This window comes from Kogia breviceps, chromosome 20 (genome assembly GCF_026419965.1).
Source record: "Kogia breviceps isolate mKogBre1 chromosome 20, mKogBre1 haplotype 1, whole genome shotgun sequence".
Lineage (NCBI taxonomy): Eukaryota > Metazoa > Chordata > Mammalia > Artiodactyla > Physeteridae > Kogia > Kogia breviceps.
The window spans coordinates 8831893-8851789 of record NC_081329.1 but is presented as its reverse complement, the minus strand read 5'-3'; the positions used below and the strand labels follow the sequence as shown (position 1 = coordinate 8851789).

At 42.7% G+C, this 19897-nt stretch overlaps 1 protein-coding gene across 4 annotated transcripts in view; it reads right to left on the bottom strand.

Moving 5' to 3' along the window:
- Positions 1 to 19897, bottom strand: part of CSMD1 (CUB and Sushi multiple domains 1) — a 1661506-nt gene that overhangs the window by 117456 nt on the left and 1524153 nt on the right. For 3 of the 4 annotated variants that reach the window (XM_067022449.1, XM_067022447.1, XM_067022450.1), the window contains exons 40-41: positions 19284 to 19400; positions 12602 to 12811 (exon numbers count right to left, since the gene is read on the bottom strand). In XM_067022449.1, coding sequence (XP_066878550.1) covers positions 12602 to 12811; positions 19284 to 19400 — 327 coding nt within the window. The remainder of the gene's footprint in view (positions 1 to 12601; positions 12812 to 19283; positions 19401 to 19897) is intronic. The other variant, XM_067022448.1, reaches the window with a different exon arrangement.

The window sequence follows — 19897 nt, the reverse complement described above, 5'->3', positions numbered from 1 at the left end:
GGCTTGTGGCATAATTTAAGACCAGCATTCAAGGTCTCTTTAGGGGTTTATAAAGCCAGCCTATTTCTACCCGTCATCTAAACTCTGTGAAAGGGATTGAGATAGAAATTTCAGGGTTGCCTTTCTAAGTCCAACAGCTCTGTTACCTTTGATTAAAAGAAAAAATGTTTTTTCTTTCTTTTCTTAATGGCACTAACGCAGTTGTCCTGTATAGGAATTAAAGGGCAAAAAGAGAGAGAGAATGCCAGCCCACGTAGGCGGGACTATAGTTTTTATTACCTATTCATTTATTGAGTAAGATAAAAATCATGTATTGAGTGTCTTCTGTGTTATAAATACTAGTTACAAATGGAAACTAGACAAAAATGGGTCCTGCTCTCATGGAACTTACATTCTATTTAGGGAAACAGACACAAATAAATCAATAAGTTGGTAATTACGTAAAACAATTGTAAGTTGTGTAAATTATTATTTAAAAAATAAACAAGGACTAAAATAAAGGGAAAAAAACCCCCAGGATGAAGGTAAGTGAGGGTGATCAAAAACTGCTTCCTTGAACAATTAACACTGAAATTGAGACCGGAGTGGGAAGAAGATGCAAGTCAGGCAATGCCCAAGAAAGGGAGACTCTTCAGCACAGGGAACAGGAGGGCCCCTTATCTCTGAGATAAGGGGGGGAGTCCCAGGAGAGGAGCTCCGGAGGCCGTCCTCCCAGAGCCCCTGCTCCTGTTTATGGTCTACAGCTCTTACGAGGGGAGAACCTAGTAATGAAATGCGCCAAGCCATAGGAGAGGCATTAGGACATGTTTGCAAATGGACAGCGACATGTTTTTAAAAGCCAGGACCCATTCTTTATCACATAAATCATATCTGCCAGGCAAAAGACATAATACAAAACCCACAGCTCATTTCAGAGTTTTCTTAAGAATTTACAATCCCAATTAAACTTGTTTTCAATTGTGAATTATACACTAAGTATAAATATCAGTGACACTATTTTTAGGTCTTTGTTCTAAATCTCTTATTTAATGGGGTCCTTCACTATTTAAATATCAATATCAATATTCCCAAATTTTCAACTAAGTCATAAGTCACATTCTCTTTTTATAAAAAATGTCTTTCCCAAAGTTTGACACATGGTCATACTTACACAGTGATACATGCATTGATCTACAGGTCTATTAGGTGTCTGAATTAAAGTAACTAAAAAGAAGTAATAAAAATAATTCTTTAGTATGCGAAAAATAGATGAATTTTGGAAGGATTCCCATTGTGTGCTGTTTAGCACAGATGCAGTAGATTTTTTAATACCTGCATAGTCTATGTCCATGTAACTCTGAATATCTGTGATGTGTCCATATACCTGGTTTCAGAGGTGGGAGTTTAATTAATGTCACCTCTGGGCTTGAGAGTGAAGAATCGCTCAGCCAAGTGTCAGACCCTCATCTAAGCACAGTTTTGTTGTTCTCTACTCATCACTCATGGTCGTTAATTCCCATAAACTCGCTTTAATAATGTAACACATTTTAATTTGAGAAAAAAACAACAACAGCTAAGAGAGAAAAAGAAAAGACCACTTCACTGGAATTTGATAAGGAAGCCATTTCTAGCATAAAGAGAAGTAAAAATCACCATTTTCAAACACATTCTGTTTCAACTGAAGGGCATCGAGTCCTTCATATATTTGCATATATTTCCATATTTGACAACTCCTAAAGACTTTTTGAGGTGTTATCCAGTTGTTCTACAAGATCTGTTGTCAAATCTATCATCGAAAAGTTGAATTAGAAAGAGAATCATCAATCAACAGAGAAATAGGTTTCTGAAGCACGTACAAGAGCCTGGAGGTCGTTTTGTAAAATAGTAGAGGCCCTGGCATGTGCTGGAAGGGAGCCCAGGGACTTGAGCTGGACCTGGGTCTCCCATCTAATGGATCTGGGATGCTGACCAAACCACTTCCACGCCAGAGGCCCATTTCTTCATTTATGAAAGGAGATCGAAGATACCTATCTTATTCACAAGAATTAACAGAGGTAATAAACGCAAAGAACATGGTTTGTATATATCAGTTCAGCAAGGCTAAGTCTTGACTGTAAGAAATGTCTGGTTTCTATGATGAAATTCCCTCACTCCAGGCAGAGCTCTTTTTTTTTTTTTTTTTTTTTTTTTTTTTTTTTTGCGGTACGCGGGCCTCTCACTGTTGTGGCCTCTCCCGTTGCGGAGCACAGGCTCCGGACGCACAGGCTCAGCGGCCATGGCTCACGGGCTTAGTTGCTCCGCGGCATGTGGGATCTTCCCGGACCAGGGCACGAACCCGTGTCTCCTGCATCGGCAGGCGGATTCTCAACCACTGCGCCACCAGGGAAGCCCCAGGCAGAGCTCTTGAGCCACTTATCAGATGGGGGCAGACCAGGGGGGAGAAGCAACTTCTAACACGAGGATTGTGTGAAATACTTTAAGAAAACAGCCTCCTTACAGGGAGGAGAGACTGCAGTCTGCATCAAGGTCTACGCTGAATATGACCTCCAAGCCCTTTTCAAGTCCTCGGCTTCCTCTCAAAGATTCATCTGGTCACAGAAGTGGCTAAGGCTCGCGTCGTGGTCAATGGAATTTCTCAAAGGCACACATACACAAGCTCACTGGTTTTCCAAAGCGGCTGTTATCACGACTAGGATAACACATCACCTCCCTTTGTAACGAGGATAGAACCCTAGTTCTCATTTTTAAGATAGATTGTCCACCTAAATGTTCTGTGTTCCTTATGTGAACACCTTGATCCCGGAACCTACTGATGACATCCACCTACATTACTGTTAAGGCTGCAGCCAATCCCATGCCTTTCCCGCTGCCTGAAGGCTCCCCTGCAGGACGGTTCACCAGAGTGCTTGTTCACAGTTGCAACTACAATTGTGTCTTGTGCTTCGACCAACCAAGGATTAAGTGCCCAGGAATCCTTTTACACAATAGCCTTTACCTGGTGTAGAAACTTGTATTTCGACGCAAAGGAACTGTCGGACTCACTGAGACTACAGACTCACACATCAGACTCAGAATCCCTTCACTGCATCAGGAGCTTGGGGGGGACTGATGAAGAGCACACGGCACATCTCCACGGGGATGTGGACACCTGAAGGCGCCGTCACCCCGGAGACACATCCACCGACATACCCGTCCAGTGCCTTTGGTTCAGAGGAATAGCTCTCTTAAGGCAGAAAGTGGTTGAGATTGTTATTGTTACTTTTACTTTCAGCAAACCCATAAAAGGAAAAGCAAATCCACACGACCTGCAGGGAGGAAACTGGACAACTTTTAAGATTTGGACCCTAGTCTCCAAGACTCTAGTCCATGAACCACCATTGTAGGCATGAGAATTGATACAACGACGTATTGCCCACTGTTATAAGCATTTTTATGTGAAATAGGCTACTTTATAAGGAGTCTCATGTTGAGAGCCTGATTCACTCATGCAGACGGTGGAAAAGGACAGAGGAAGCTCCCCGCCTTTATTCCTCAATGACTCAGATATCACATTAGAAGGAAAAAGAGCGACAGTCCTATTAGACGCGTGTCAATTTCATGTATAAATTATGGTCGTGTCTGTAAGGAACAGTGAGTGGGCTTACACAATCCATTAGAATGAATTCTTCAGTTGCTCATTGCACATAAAAGCAGTTTAATTGCTTTTCCTCCTAAAGGGGAAAATAATTGGTATCCACAAACCATAGTCTATTTTCTCATAGATTCAATTCACTAAAAATGCTACGGTTTTGTGATTGTATGCATGAATAAGCAGATTTAACATATCCTTGTTAAAAAAAGCCAACCCTTGTTGGCTTTTTGTTTTTAAGATGCATAGCACATACAGCAAAAGGAAAAAGATGTTTTTACCACCTATGGTTGAAGTACTTAAAATTATCTTTAAGTTTTTGGCATTCAACAATTATGCTTTATAGTGTAAGAAAGATAAAGAAAGTAAGAGAGAGAAAGAAAGATAAGGGAGGGAGGAGGAGAGGAGGAAGGAAGGAAAGAAGGAAGGAAGGAAGGAAGGAAGAGAGGAAATAGGGAAAGAAGGAAAGAAGGAAGATAAATATTCAGCTTCGCCAAATGTCAAGTCACAAAAAACAAAAGGAAAAGGAAGTCACTAAAAATCTTAATATGGCAACATTTCACAAATATTATGAAAAAAAAAATCTCAGTACCACTAAGCCCATACCTTATACTACAAGAATAAGATAACACACAGAATTTTCTCTTTCTTAGGAGAATCCTTTGTTTGGATCTGGGAAAATAACGATTATTCACATATATCAATCTCAAACGATATTTGCATCAAGTGTTTAAATTATAGGCGCTTAATGTGACAGCCAATGGAATCGTGTAGTCATCTTTCTGACATCTATTACATTTTCTGACTGATATCTAATTAGTTGATAAATATCTTCATCCTATCTCCCATCTTCCAGTTTTTGACTTAGAAGTAGGGTATACGAACTCAATTTTATTTCACACAGTTCACCTTTCATTTCTCAAGTTCTGTGTAAGTCATTTAACTTCAAGACAGCTACATCTACTAGTAGCATTTTTGACCTTTATATGGTCATAAATAAATGAGAAGGCTTAGGAATAAGGGGTACAACACAGACATCATTGAGAATGACAAGAATGATCTGCATGATTTATGCATCTTCTTATGAGTTATTAATCAAGCTTAACTTATAAATCTCAGGTGGAACCTAGGAATTTTGATGTGACACACACACATCAGAGTTGTGTCACTTTGCCAACTTATAAATTTTATAAAATGACAAACTATCTAATTAAGTTTCATCCCTGTCAGGTAAGATACTCTGCAAGAAATCAGAATGCCTCATATTCGTGTTCTCCTTCTTTTTCACTTAATTTATTTTTATATCTCTCAATTATAGCAAATTAACTGCCTACATAAAAATATATTACTTAGGGATTTTTCTTTGTAAAAATGTGGATACTTAAATGTAAAGTCAGGTGTCAAGTAAATAAAACATTTGCTCAATCAACCAGACGTCTGGCCTAGATGCGGACTCAACAAATTCGAAAGCCTACAGGCCATGCAGACAGTGTGGGATCACAGCTTGCAGGCAACTACAGGAGATTTCTCAAGTCAATGCTTCTACACCCTTGAAGGGCCGTCACTCCGACACTTCAGGGGACGTCTCCCACCTGTCAGTGTGGCCAAAAGTCGTTCCTGACATTGCAACAGGAAAACGGAAAGTGGATCTATGGGTCTTTCACCAATTATGTGAAATCTAATTCTAAATATTGACAATTTTAAAAATATTAATACTTTGCTCACCAATCACAGCAGCTTTATGATCTCTAGTCTAAATGATTCCTACACAGACTTTTTGTGGTATCGTTGTTCCCTTCCTTCTTTTTTTTTTTTAAAACATTCTTTTTGGAGTGAACTAACTGGTGGCTTTTGGAGCTATGTAGACATGGCCTTAGTAACCCTATCTGGAAAATATCTAGAAAGAAATCAAAAAACACTTTTTTGAACCGTGGCAGTTTAAAGCTACATAAGATAAAATCTAGTTTCAAAACTACACGGCAAACAGTACTAGCATGGGAATCTGTATTTGACTTTTACAATGTCAATAAAGAGAAAAGTTAAATTTTTCAATATATTATTAAGAATATTCAAAATGGGGGAGACTTCTCAAAAGTTCTTGGGGTCAACTGAGACATACCACTTAATTGGCAGCTTAGGACGTAGGAGAAATAATTATGCTACACTTTTCTTATTGACTCACATACTAAGATCGTGTCCAACAGTGAAGACGACCATGTACTAACCACGTTTAAAATGATGTTGGCGAATGAAATGCTCATATTTTAACAGAATACACTTCAGGAGGAATAGGGAGGGGGGAGAGACCAGAGGTACAGAAAGGTGAAGGAGCAGACTGGGGTTCACAATAGTACCATTCAAATTCTAAGTTGATCTAAGAGCCAGATGAAGGTGACACAATGAAAGAAAGCTGTTTTGAAGTTGAGACTTGCATCTCTCCTGGGCCCTTCTCGCTGGGTTTGTTGCTTTCTCTCCTCTCCTCCCTCCCCCTCCAACAATCCATTCCCTGCATTGTAGGGACTTATCTTTTGCTAACGTCCTTCAATGACTTTATACTGCACCGGGAAACAACTCTGAATGTGTTACCACCCAACTCCCAAACAGTCTCCATCCTGCAAACCTCTCAGACCCTGTTCCTCCCAGCACTCCAGCTCTTTCCTCTCTGTTCTTTGAACATGGGAGCTCCCCTCTCCACCCGGACACACTTCCCTGCTCTTTACACGCCCCCGGCTCCTTTTCCGTTCTTCAGGTCTCAGACTCAGGGAGAGGCTCTGCCACCCACCACGTCACCCTCATTACTTCCTCTGCAGTAGGTCTCAAGCACACTGCCTCAGCCTGGGCATGTGGTCCCCATCCATGCCTGAAACTTTAAAATTGTCTCTTGAACGTGTCTTTTTACCTCCAGTCTCCCTCTTTTTGCCTAACCCGTTTCTTGCCTGCTTAACAGTCCACAATGTACGTGGAGACAAAGCTTTTAAAAAATGAACATATGACTAATGTAATTTTCACTGCTATATACTGTGTGTTTGTGTCCCCAGATTTGTATGTTGAATCCTAACTCCCAATGTGATGGTTTTGGAAGTGGCGCCTTTGGGAGGTGACAGGTCATGAGGGTGGAGCCCCATAAATGGGGTTAGTGCCCTTATAATGCAGGCCCCACAGAGCTCCCTCACCCTTTCTGCCAAGTGATGACAGAGTGAGAAGATGCTGTCTAGGAACCAGGAAGCGTGTCTTTGCCAGCACCTTGATCTTGGAATCACAGCCTCCAGAACTGTGAGCAATACGTATCTGCTGTTTAAAAGCCACTCAGGCTATGGTATTCTGTTAAAGCAGCCTGAATGGACTAAGACAGCCACTTTTAAGCCTTCAACAGTTTATTACCCATCCGCTTTCCTAAGAGTTTTAATATGAACTCCTTTAGCATTCTGCTGAAGTCCACTAACCTCAAACTAATATTTTAAATGCATAAAGAAATACATCAGATTGCAAACGAAAATTTTACTTATGAAAGTGTGATGAAAGCCAGACTTGTGGTATAGTACTAGATGTGTTGTTATTTCCCTAAATGGCAGGTGGCAAGTCTAATAACTAATGTCACTTCACAATATTGTATAGTAATATTTTGAGATATCTGCAATGATTGTAATAAAACATGGAATTATCTGTGATTTGGTGACAAAGCACAGGTTACACTAATACTACATTCGCATCATTAGAGGTTAAGGGGAAAATATTAAAATTGTATTTTTACATTTATATAGAGATATTATGTATATTAATATTATATATAAATTATAAAATCTATATCTCATGGGGTAGATATTTACCATTCCAGTCATGGATCCCTTGAATTCTAGGACCATGGGCCTAGAGAATGAAATTCAACTTCTCAACGGGGGATGCAAATTATTTCGCAATTGAATGTCCTCACCACATGGGCTCATCTACAAATGCGTCCTTCGCCTCTGACCTGGCCAGGCTGCATCCAGACTCTGCTGTTGATCTCCCTTTTCTTAGAGCATTTATTTTAGAAAACTTGTCACTGTATATTTTCCCTCTGTCCCTTGGAGATGTATGTAAACCTTCGTAAAAGCCTCTTGTCGGTTTTACAGCCCAGGTGTGTCTTTCTCAAGGACCTGGGGACCGTCCCTCTGAAATGTGACATGAGGGGTGATAAGTGCCCCCACTCTGCAGTTGCCCTGGAGGACGGGAGCCGAGCTTCAGTGGCCCCAAGCCGTGTAACTACATCTTGCCTGGGAGCTGACTGAAGGGTTATGGGATTCAGGCAAACCCAGAGGGCCAAGGCCCCACAACCTCAGCTCTTAAAAAGTCTCCAGCCCTTAGCTTGTATTCATTTTAAAACCTACATTGGGAATAAACACCTTAAGGAACATTTATATATATAAACAACACCCTTCGGAAGGACAGACTCTAACCCTGCATAAAGTCAGACTCAGGTGCAAAGAAATCCAGGCTTCAATCTCACCATCTCTGCAAACTCCTTGTGCCTCTTCTCAGGAATCCAGGCCCAGACCACCTTTTCCCCTTAACGTTCTGAGGGTGCAGCCTTGTGCCAGGATCTACTCTGGCCAGGCCCAAGTGGTCAAGAGACAGGCACTACAAATTGTTGATATCAGACATATGACAGGGACACTAGCATAATTTAATTGGAAATTTGAGTGTTGTTTCTTATTTTATTTTTTTTGATGGTCACCTAATCATGTGAAAGGTGAATCTGTAAACTTACAAATTGGATTTTAAATCACCACTGGCAACTCTGATGGATGGAAACAAAGAGGGAGAAGCCCAGAGAAGAACACTGCTATGATCCTCACAAAAGCTTCTTTTTTAATTTAAAGAGAGATGAATCTATATCTAGACAGATGACGGGGAGCAGAATTTGCCACCCCAAAATATGTCTTTGGCATGAGGATTATCTCGCGCTGGTTGTTATTATTTTTTAAAGGTTATTTTTTGGCTGCGTTGGGTCTTGGTGGCTGCACAGGCTTTCTCTAGCTGCGCTGAGCGGAGGCTGCTCTTCGTGGCGGTGCCCGTGCTTCTCATTGCAGCAGCTTCTCTTGTTGCGGAGCACAGGCTCTAGGCGCGTGGACTTCAGTAGTTGTGTCATGCGGGCTCAGTAGTTGTGGCTCGTGGGCTCTAGAGCTCAGGGTCAGTAGTTCTGGCACACGGGCTTAGCTGCTCCGCGGCATGTGGGATCTTCCCGAACCAGGGATGGAACCCATGTCCCCTGCATTGGCAGGCGGATTCTTAACCACTGCGCCACCAGGGAAGTCTCTGGTTATTTTAAAGAAACTGCAGAAATGGGGGAATCTCTGAAAACAGAGTAGATGTAACCTGTTCATAAGAGACATTTATGAATACATTTGTGAGGGAACACTCCCTTTGTAAGGGTGTCCTTTCTCTGTTCCAGGAAGAGAAAGATGGCTAAACCTCTAGCAACTTATCAGTGGAGAAGAAAAAAGGCCTCAATCTGCACAGCAACCGTAAGCGTGTCTCCTCTGCTTTCCTGCTCACCTCCCCTGACTCCCCCCAGCTTCTGCCTCTTCAGCTGGGGCGCTGTTTAAGGTGGTGGCTTGGGCCATGCTGGGGAGTTAATCAGGTTCCCTGGGAATCTCCTCTGTATGCAGCAGGCATACATGTTATTAACTTCTGATTTTCCACTGTTAATCTGCCTTTTTTTACAGGGGGTCTCAGCCAAGAACCTAGAAAAGCAGGGTCCCCTACACAAACATTTGTAGGAAAGGTAAAAATCTCAGTTCAGCATATGAATTTTCCTGAGGCCTTAAGAATGCGTGACTTTGCATCTTCTCTACCACCACCACTCAGAGTTCACTTTTCTTTCTGGGTTCTCAGTGTTCTGTTTGGGTTCTTCTGCATCTTTCACATGTTCCTTTTTGGCTCTGGATAGAGAGTCAAGTGCAGTCCCGTGACAGGAGCAGTTTAGTTATCAGTAAAGCCGTGTTAGCGTCGGAGCTCACGGATGGGATTCCTTTAACTAGCAAGGCTTCAGAATCTGAGCCCTCAGCCTGCTCCGTTCTCTTCCCAACGACAATGTGAACATTCACCTGAGCGCAGGAATCCTAGAGAAAAGTTGAGGTGAGGAAACAAACCCCCTTCCTAACTCCTCTGTGTTTCAGGAAATGACTTAGTGCACGGAACCACGTCCCCCAGGACTGAGGTAAGAGTCAAGGTGCCCTTTGGCTACCGGTGACGGGACCTGACAAAATCCTCCAAATTCCCATGCTTTCCCTTTAAACGGTTAGCTGAACTGTTTGGTCCTCATCGGTCAACTGGAACAAAACTCTTGTAAACCAAACTTCAGTTACGCTTTTCTTCCCCCTAAACGTTGGCCCACCCTCAGCCTGGGCCACAGACAGCTTGGCCTCGGGGAAAGACCTGCTTCCACGCACATCCCCTCAAGCCCCGCCTGTCACCGCAGCCCCTTCCCCCAGCTGCTTCTAGCTTTGTTTGCTGCTCTCCATGAAGAAAAAGCCTTTTCCTAACCCTCGAGATGCTTGCTGATCTTATGGCTGGAGCCTTGTTCTCTCTCTGGCAATAGACCTCTTCCCTTTTGCAATAAATAATCCTTCCCAATAAAAGTCTCTTCTTAGTAAATCTGAATTTGTTTTGCATTTGACACCAGTTATAGGAGCCTTTGGTGCTTCAGCCTCAGCGGGGGAAGAAGCCTCTCTGAGCAGCCGTGGAGAATCAGTGGTTTTTAAGTCGGGACAGGGAGGGGGCAGCTCACACACAAAGGTACCAGGAAGGACAGGGTCCCAGAGGGGACACCCGCCGCCGGCCGGGGCTTTCTGGCCCCAGCCAGAAACGGGGTGGGGCTGTAGGCTGTAGGCTGAACGCAGTGGAGTACGGGCGGCGGCAGAGGGTCCGTGAGGGTCTGCAGGATGACAGGCGACGGCAGCTGCCTCAGGCTCAGAGCCCAGATGCTGAGACAGACTCCGCTGGGTGGGCCCGTGGGCCCTCACTTGTGCGGGAGACAGACGGCTGTGGGCTCCCTCAGGCTGCTGAAGCCTCGTTTAGGTTCTGGAAAGAGCTATATCCGTGTGCATTTGATAAACGGTGGGGTATTTTGAGAACAAGCAGATGCAGGGGAGGGCTCTACAAACAGGGCGCAGCGTCCCCTTTTGTAGAGGAAATGCACAGTTACGAAGAAAATGTCCATTTGCAGAGCTTTCTCCCCTCGTTAAATCAGCACAACAAGCCTGACTCAGCAACCCTTGTGAACCACACGTTTCCTGCTCTTCTCCCCATTGCCACCTCCCCTTCCTAGAAGCCCCAAACTCTTCTCCTTTGTTTTAGCCTCGGATGGTACCTAAACCTGAGCTCTAACCACTCCTTGGAGCGACTCACTTCTGGGTTCTCCCAGGTGTCTGTGTGTCAGGATGACGGGCATGTTAATGAACTTGTTCATTAACTTGTTCGCCTCTTGCTAATCTGTCTGGCCGGTCCCATCACCCCCACTGGAGAGTCTCAGGAGACACAAAGAACTGCCGACCTGGCGGCTGTTAACGACAGATGCCTGCGGGTAGGCAGGAGAAGTGAGGAAGAGGAGGGGACCTGGGAGAGCTGGGCTAGACCATTCCTCCCAGAGGTTTCTTACAAAGTGGGAGCTGAAGGAAGATGCAGGTCATTAAAATTAAATATAAACAGGAGTGTGTGTGAGGGAGACAGGAATTTGAGTATATCTGAAACACTAATAAGAAAGATCTGGTAGAGAAGTAGCAGCTGGAAATGCAATAAAGGGAAGAGGATTCTGGCCTTGACAGCCCTGACAGAGTAGAAAGAAACATTCTAGAGCCTAGAGCCCGGGAGGGGTTGCCTGGAAGCGGGTTGGGGCGGGGTGGGGGGAAGCATTCTCTTGTCTCCAAAAGGAGGCCGAGCAGGGTTGCAGGCAGACCTCCGCGCTGGCCTGGGGGAAGCCATCTCCCTTCGGCCGGCGTTCTCTGTGTGTGTGAGCCTTTCCAGGAGGAAGTGACACCCTTGGCTGAGACGGAGGGGGATGGAGGTGAGACGGAATGAAAGACGCAGACAGACCTAGAGAAATCCTGGCAAGGCCTCCTGTTGCATTCCTCAACCTGTACCACCCTCTCTTTTTTCTCCTACCTGGATTCCTATTTTAAGAGACCCCAATTCTGGAAACGTAAATTTATATTTCAAGTAACAACTGAAGTAACAAGGTCTAAGAGTTCAACACAAAATGCCATCCTCTTTCAGTAATAAAATATTAAATCTCTATTTTTCCAGGGTAGCCTATGAAATTAAAGAAATCAAGTGGTTTTGCTGTGTTAAAAAAAGACTCCACTTTTGACATTTTCAACTTCATTGGAATTAACAACGTTCAAGAAAAGGCCAGCTAAATAACTGTGTTTGAAATGAAAACTTTGAACTTTTTCACATGTCAAAACTGCTTTGATAATGGTAGATTCAAGCTTTTGTTAGAGATCTCATATTTTGATGGTTTAAAAACACGTAAGGTTCATTCTCATTTTTTTTTCTGGCATAATTTGAACGTGACTTGAGTAGCACACAGAACCATTACTCTGAGCTGAGACAAGGCTTAAGGGCACGGGAGACACGGTCAGACCCATTTCCACTGTGAACGGACGCCCTGCACCAGAGTCCTGATGGGAAGCACCTACACGTGGCCAAGAGGACACGGTGACCGGTGAGAAGGCTACCTGGTGCTGGGGCCAAGCGGCTTGAAGGTGGCGATGGTGGCCACTGCGGGGAGAGACAAGGGACTTCAGGTGAAGCAGGGACAGTGCATGGCTGGCCCTGCTCCTTGTGTCTGTGTCCTGACTTGTGTACAACAGCCAAGACTCCACTCCACTCCCAATCAGAAAACTGTGCCCAACTAGAAATGACTCCAGCTGTCCAAGCCTTTAACCGGCTAGGGAGGTTTACCCTCACAATTTACCTGTAAGAAGCATCCCTAGATGTGCTTTGACTCCTTACCTTGGTAAGTGAGTTTAAACCCTGGCCGGTTCTGCGAGTGGTCGCTGTAGAAGTGGATGAGCGTCTCATGAGTTGTGCTCAGCAAGGGCGCAGGCAGGTCGGGGCCGCTGAACTGCCCCATCATCGGGCTGGTGTGGAAAGGTCCGTTTTGAATTTCAAGGTAGTCATGATTAGCTTCGGTAGAAAAATTCAGAAATTGAATATGTGCACCTATGAAAAAATATGCAAAATCGGTGGAAGTTAATATCAAATTTTGTGATAATGTTTACCAATAGGGATTAAAATTGTATCCGTTTCCCCAAACAGCATCTCTCGAGGAGGCCGAGTGGAGCACACCCTTTGTGAATTACAATGATCCTTGGCTCAGTTTCACCTCAGCTACCTACTAGCTGTGTGACCTTTGTCCACGTAGTAAATGCCCCTAAGTCAACTTATTTGTGAAATACGGGTGTTACCAGCATTGCATCACAGAGACACGCAGGTATAAGTCTTAGAATGGTGACTGATATCCATACATATGGCAGTGATTTTGTCCAGCTGCTATTATAATCATCACAACCAGAGACACAAGGTTGTAATCGTACGTCAAATCATCCTTAATCTGTGGCTTTATCAAGGAAGAAGCCAATGCAGATCTAACAAAATGCAACAATCTTTAAAAGTGGCCTTTAAATGGAAGGGCATACCACTGCACGAGAAATTTCTTAGTTTGGTAAGTGATTGTTTCAGTTGTGTAGTGCCTGCAAAACAAATTACTGATGTTTGCAAGAAACCCACTCGGATCAACCCCCCTCTAGCTCTCACAATTCAATCTAACAGCCTGGCACAGGGCAAGCTACCAAGACTGTCTGAAGGACCCATATTGCTAGTATCATACTGATCTGGGTGTCTCAGTTAAACTACAGTGATAACTTAGAAGAAAATCAAAATAATTTAGAGTTATTTGCTATGGCATTGTGGTATTTTTGAAAATTGAATTGACTACTGTGTCTGAAATATTTTAATTCACTTTCAAGTTTATTTAGAATGCCAAAGACATTAGCTTTTGCATAAATCCAGGCAATTAAGTTAGATTTGTAAAGGCTAAACTGAGAATACCAACAGCTATTGTAGATCATTCTCTCAACATATGAAGAAAGCTTTATTTTGTGTTACTCTTCTCCTGTTGTTGATAGATAAAAATAGCTTTATTTTTTTCCTTTTCATCTAATATATTTGATGTTTCCTAGGTTTTAGGAAATTAAAGATATTAAAATTATCATATTAAAGATCATGTTAACATGGGTTACCTTACTTAAGTGTAAATACCTAGAGAATTTAAAGCAACATATCTACTTAGTATTGATGGAAAACGCAGGTATCAAAAGCCTTAATTCAGTAAAAAAAAAAAAAAAGAAGAAGAAGAAGAAAAGCTCATGCAAAGAGTAATAGGAAAGAACAACCTAAAGGTACTCAATAAAATTTAAAACCATCCAAGAAACACAATTTTATCAATTACGAAGACAACCCCGGGAGGAGGAGCAAAAGAGTAAACAATGGCCTTCCTGGTCGGGCAGGGGGTACGGCCACCTGTCACGCCTGGGGTTCAGTTTATCAGGCAATCACTGCTATGACCGTCATTTCACAGGTGAGCAAACTAAGGCTCAGAAAGGCTGGGTGTTTCGTCCCATGTACCACAGGGAGAGGCAGAGCTGGGTGGACACCAACTCCAACGGACAGAGCCCTCGCGTTCTCTGCCTTAGCGTGAAAATGCGCTAGTCAAAAGCTAATGATGTCACCATGTTAAAAATATTACAACTTTTTTGGAGAAAATAATTTTGTATTAAAATTGTCCAACCTAGTTTGATAGAGAAGATTGGAAGAAGTAGAATGTGGAATACTTCACAAAGAGACCGAGAGAGTGAAAAGCAGACAAAAGACTTACAGTGAAACATCTTTAACAAGGCAACCAAACTTTGGAATCCTTTTTGGAAGCAGTAATTCAATTTGTAACATATGGTCCAAACATATGTACTGGCGACACATGAGCAGCCAGAGAAGGAACAGCCCAGCCTGTGGCCGTCCTGCCCATCGTAATACTAGGCACAACAGACAACCAACATGCAACAAACCTATAAATTTAAAACATTTCTGCAAATATTAAAAAGTGTTGAAGAGACATCAGTGAGCTAATACGTTTGGTCAAAAGAAATTTGGAAGCAAGAAAAGAAGAAAGAGAGAAGGATTGAGAGAGATAGAGAGAAAAAGAAAGAGAGAGAGAGACGGGGAGAAAGCAAAGAAGGAAGGAGAGCAGGCAGGAAGGAGAGCAGGCAGGGCTAGTGGTTCCCAGCCCTTCAACTCGGACCTGTCTCCTGTGACAGTTGAACCTCGTCCTAAGTCACGCAACAGTATCTTATCTATTCCCTCACCCACTGCTGAATTAAATACAGGTCTCTTTTGTGGCCTGGTCCACAAATCTGATAAGAAAAAGAGGTTTTTGTAGCTAATTAATAAACTATACTAATGGATTTCATTTTTTTGGTGGCTACATCCAGGCCACGGAACCCCTGTGGTCTACAGAGTTTCATAAACACCCGTCACATTCTTCACCAGGAGGAAGAACACAGAAGCTGACACAATAACAATCAAAAACGAATGTTGAATTACTGACATTTCTATTTATGTCCTTTAAAAGTATCAGATAGGATGTGAAACTAGGGCAAGATTAGAACACTTAAAAAACGTATTCTCTTTTTAGGTATAAAATCAAATAGCAGGGAAATGGCTTAAAATAGTCTCATTTCAGATAAGCATATGCAGACGTCAGATGTATTCATCCAGAGACACACTTTGAAATTCACAGAATGACCCCGTCAAGAAAGAAATGAGAGACAGCAAGCAGATCAAGGGGCAAAAAAAAGGAAAGCTGTCCAATATCCCCAAAGCAAAGGAAATAGTGACCACGGCCTTTTACGGATTTGGAATTAAACTTGAAATGGAAATGGAATTACGACAATTATAATTTTATGGAAAAAATTAGCATATTAGGCAGGATAATCTATCCAGCCACATATCAAACTACCTAATACATATCAGGAAATAGAACCAAGCCCAGCTCTAATCTGGTTTAGAATGGAATTTTTAGCTACCTAATTTTCAGCAAATTGTGTCCAGTTTGACATCATGAAGCCGAAATGAAGGGATTAAAATAAGCGTATCCTAGTTATTCTTTTCTTAGCTCAAAGAATACCAAAAATGTGTCATTGCAACAAGAAAACCAGTCTGAATGCCCATCTTGGGTGGAATTTACACCGATTGTCATTACACACTGAAAATTAAGTGTCAGTAAAAAGCACCCACAGAAAAAATTTTGACTTTGGATTTTGACATAACTTTGAATAGTAACCTGACCATGGCTTCAGAGTTAAACTCTCGTTTCTTAGTTGACAGAACCTGTGAATAGTAAAGTGCTCTATTTTATATCTTCTGTGCATAATAAACGTATAGCAAAAGAGTTAATAGTTTTAGAATTCCATGGATAGTCTGAAGAGTCTTTTACATCCTCCTTACACTTCTAGATGGTTTAAAGGCATGGCCACTTTGGACCTCGTGGTGTGCGGTGTAAGTGCAGTGGGTTTTAAATATAAAAAGCAATTACACTCCAATAAAGATGTTAAAAAAAAAGTAATGGTAAAGCAGAAAAACTTGATTTCATTTCTGTTAACTATGCCTTTAGAAATTTTCAAGAAAATAGAGACAGAAGTCCTGTGGTGATTGAGCTCATGCCAAAGCCACACAAAACAGCAACCCAAATTTGTGGAAAGGAAAGAAAACAACATAGAAATCATTAGAGCATTTGGCTTAGAAACCAAAAGCAGTTAAAAGTTAAGTAACGCCTTCTCTATGCCCGGCGTTTGCATTACTTCCGAACAGCTGTGAGAGAATGATACTTGACTGTATTCGTTTTAAAGACAAGGGACAAAGGTTCAAAAACATGTTGATAACTTGGGCAAATGCATACCATCCGTCACTGAAAGAACTAGGATTTCTACTCGGCTAACCTCAGAGCTCAAAGACGTGAGGAGCCACCATATACACTGCCCACTGCTTAGACAGAGTCCCTTGGTTGCAGGCCCTCAAAGGGACTGGATGCAGGAAATAGCTGCCGGGGAGATGCGTAATTAGCAAGGGGAGACCAAGGTGGCTTTCACGTGATGCCAGAGCAACCAAGCACTCTGTCTATTTAATTAAGCTATTGACTGGTCCATGCATGTGGGACGGAAGGATTAATCAGAAGACTTATTTGACGGAGCTGGTAGCTGCTTAACGAATGGGTCGGGTATCTATCAGGTGGTCCCATGCATATTCAGTCGTATGGGAAGATCCAAAACACAGCAATAAAATCCTCCATGAATGAAAGGCATCTAACCTATTCTTTTTCAAGAAAAGGCACTGACGTCTCATATTCTGGATACGTGTGTTTTTCAGGGTGGCTGGGGGAACTGAGGTCACCTGTACAGTAATTACTAGTACAATAATCCTTAACACCCTGAGCAACCCAAACCCAAACTGACAATCCAGGAAACAGGAATGTATGTGCCTCTTCCCTAAATTTAAATGTATAATTTCATGTTTAGAAGTATATTTATAGATTATAAAATTTATCACAGACAAACCTGGTGGTACTTAGATTTAATCTGTAGCAAATTATTCCGAAGCATAACTACATCTATTCTAAAAAGCTAGGGACAGTCATACTATTTTGCATGTAGTTAGGATTTAAGACATACGGTTTCTTTTTGCTTATTCTTCAGGATGCTTTTTAAAGCCCAATATTAGGCAATATCGCAGATTTTAAAGACAAGTAATTGGAATATTTCATAAATATTTTAAAAATTTTGACCTTTCTTCAAATAATTTTTTTTTAGGTTCATAGATCATGATCATGAAGTCAGACAATCTAACCGTTCTTTTTTTTGTTTTCCTGAATTACTGTCTTGCATAATATTGGTTTATCAGTGAGTGAGCAACATACGGAAATATGCCAAACGATAGCCTTCTCAAATCACAGAACAGCAAAGTTGGGAAAATAAGTGAACAAACTGTGTATATCCATTCATGAGTAAAATGTTTCTAACGGGGTTTTGAAAGAAAAGTGGGAACTATTTGCAACAACAATTTAAAAACCAGCTAGCTTTTTGCTGTTGTTGTTTACGACATGCCAAGCCCGGTGTTAGATTTCTCGCCCGAGCTGTTTCGGTGAATCCTCACGGAACCCTGTGCGGTTACTTCCTTTTGAGAGGTGAGGAAGACAAGGTTCCTGGAGGTTCACTCGGCGCAGCGGCTTGAGTGAACTATCACTACTCGCCTCATAAGCCTGTGCCCCTCAAGACGCCAGGACCCTGCTGGAACCTCCGGGGTCACCTACGCCTCCGATCCTGACACCGGACCCCAAACACCGGCTCAACCATGTCCAGATCCTCAGACCCCCAGGGTGAGAAAACAGACCAGCCTTCGAGGAGAGCCGAGCCACTGTTGGTTAAAGGCAAAGGCTTCTGTTCCGTCTACCACAGAGCACAATTACGGCCTCTATGTTCAGAGAGTTCAGGATTTAAAAAACAAAACTAAAGAAGCTGGAAGAAATAGAGCGCCTCTGTGAACCTTCTGTGAACTGTCTCGCCTTTTTTATCCCCATGCTCTGGTGGCCCCTTCAAGAACTCAGTGGACATGAACCTCACGTGTGTTCTCCACAGTGCGGGGGGCCCTTCCACGCTCCCCCCTGCCCTGGCGGCCTCACGCCCACCGCCCTCTTGGCGGCTTTCAGCTGAGAAGGTGGACCCTCCCTTTCCTGCTGCCTCCCTGGCACAGATTCTTAAGGCAAGAGCTCTGAAAACTTAAAAAATATAATCCTCTTCTAGGGCAACGATTTCCACTTATGCTTATGTTCAGTCATCACTCAACTAACATTCATAAGTACTCAATTACTCTGAGACATTCTGGGACATTCTGTGAGTATCTAATTTGGCACCCCTTGTGTACTTTTGAGAAAATCACAGGTGGGGAAAACCCAAATTAATGAACTAAAATATAAGGACATCATGAGGCAGACAAGGAAAGGCATGATAGGGAATCAAAATTTCACACAGACTGTGAATTTCTGAAGCAGGCCAGAATGGGATTTTAGTGTACGTAACAATTAAAATTATGAACTATTTCAGGTAGGTAACCTGAAAGTTCATAACTAAATATGATAAAAAGCCATTTTCATAAACTTAAATCAATGCAAGTTATAACAACAAAAATTTATAGAATACTAGAATGAGTCATAACCTGAGAAAAACCTTAAAAATTGTTCAAAAGACACTACCACCATTACTGAATTCCAGTGATACATTATAAAAGACAGTGTTATAAAGAGACTGATAATTGAGTTAGGGATGCTACATTTTGCACGTCATGTGCCTACTGTATCATCCTTCAACTATTTTAATTTGCCTTGAAAGGGCTTGCCCGGCTGCATTGATTTTTCAAGTAACTTTCTGTCCTCAAAGTTATTCTGCCAAAGCTTGTTTAAATCTGTAAGCCACTTTCAATTAAAGACACAGTTATGTCAACAGAATAGGCCCACTTCTCGCTCAGCCGAGTCCTTTCCACGATAAAAATTTGAAAGTTGACTTTTGAGGAATTACGGCGTCTCACTCACCGTAGCCAGCGGGCAAGGCGATCTTCCAGGTGCAGTCCAGGTTGCTGGGGTAGGTGCCCGGGAAGCCCGGGCTCAGGATCACGCCCCCCATGCTGCTCAAGGTCCCCCCGCAGGTCGCTGTCGGCGGACAAGGGGAGTTAGTGCCGCGTGTCACTGTTTTCCAGCAAGGACAATTCACTCCCCCCACGCTATGGGACCGCGCTACCTAGAAGCAAGCCTTCAGGAACGAATGTGCACCTCATTTCAGCACATACATAATGTGATGCCCTTCAGTTACTTATGGGTCTGGTTCTCCCTCCTGAGTGTCCACTGCTTAAGGACAAAGACAGGTCTTCAGCTAATCTACTTCTGGTCCACAGAGGCTCCCAGTAAAGCTTGATCAGTTTAATGCACTTTGGTGAGGCATCCGATTGCCTTTCAGGTTCTGAGTTGTCATCGATACTCACACCTTTACGTCAGGACAACCATCACTGTCCTGGGAGAGAGAGAAGGGGCTCTCGATGTTGGGTGCACCTCCTGCCAGACAAGGATGATAACCTAATTCCTTGAGTACTTAGTTGTCACTGTATGTGATCGCATTCTTCTGTTCATCTCAAAAGACAAGAACCATTGGA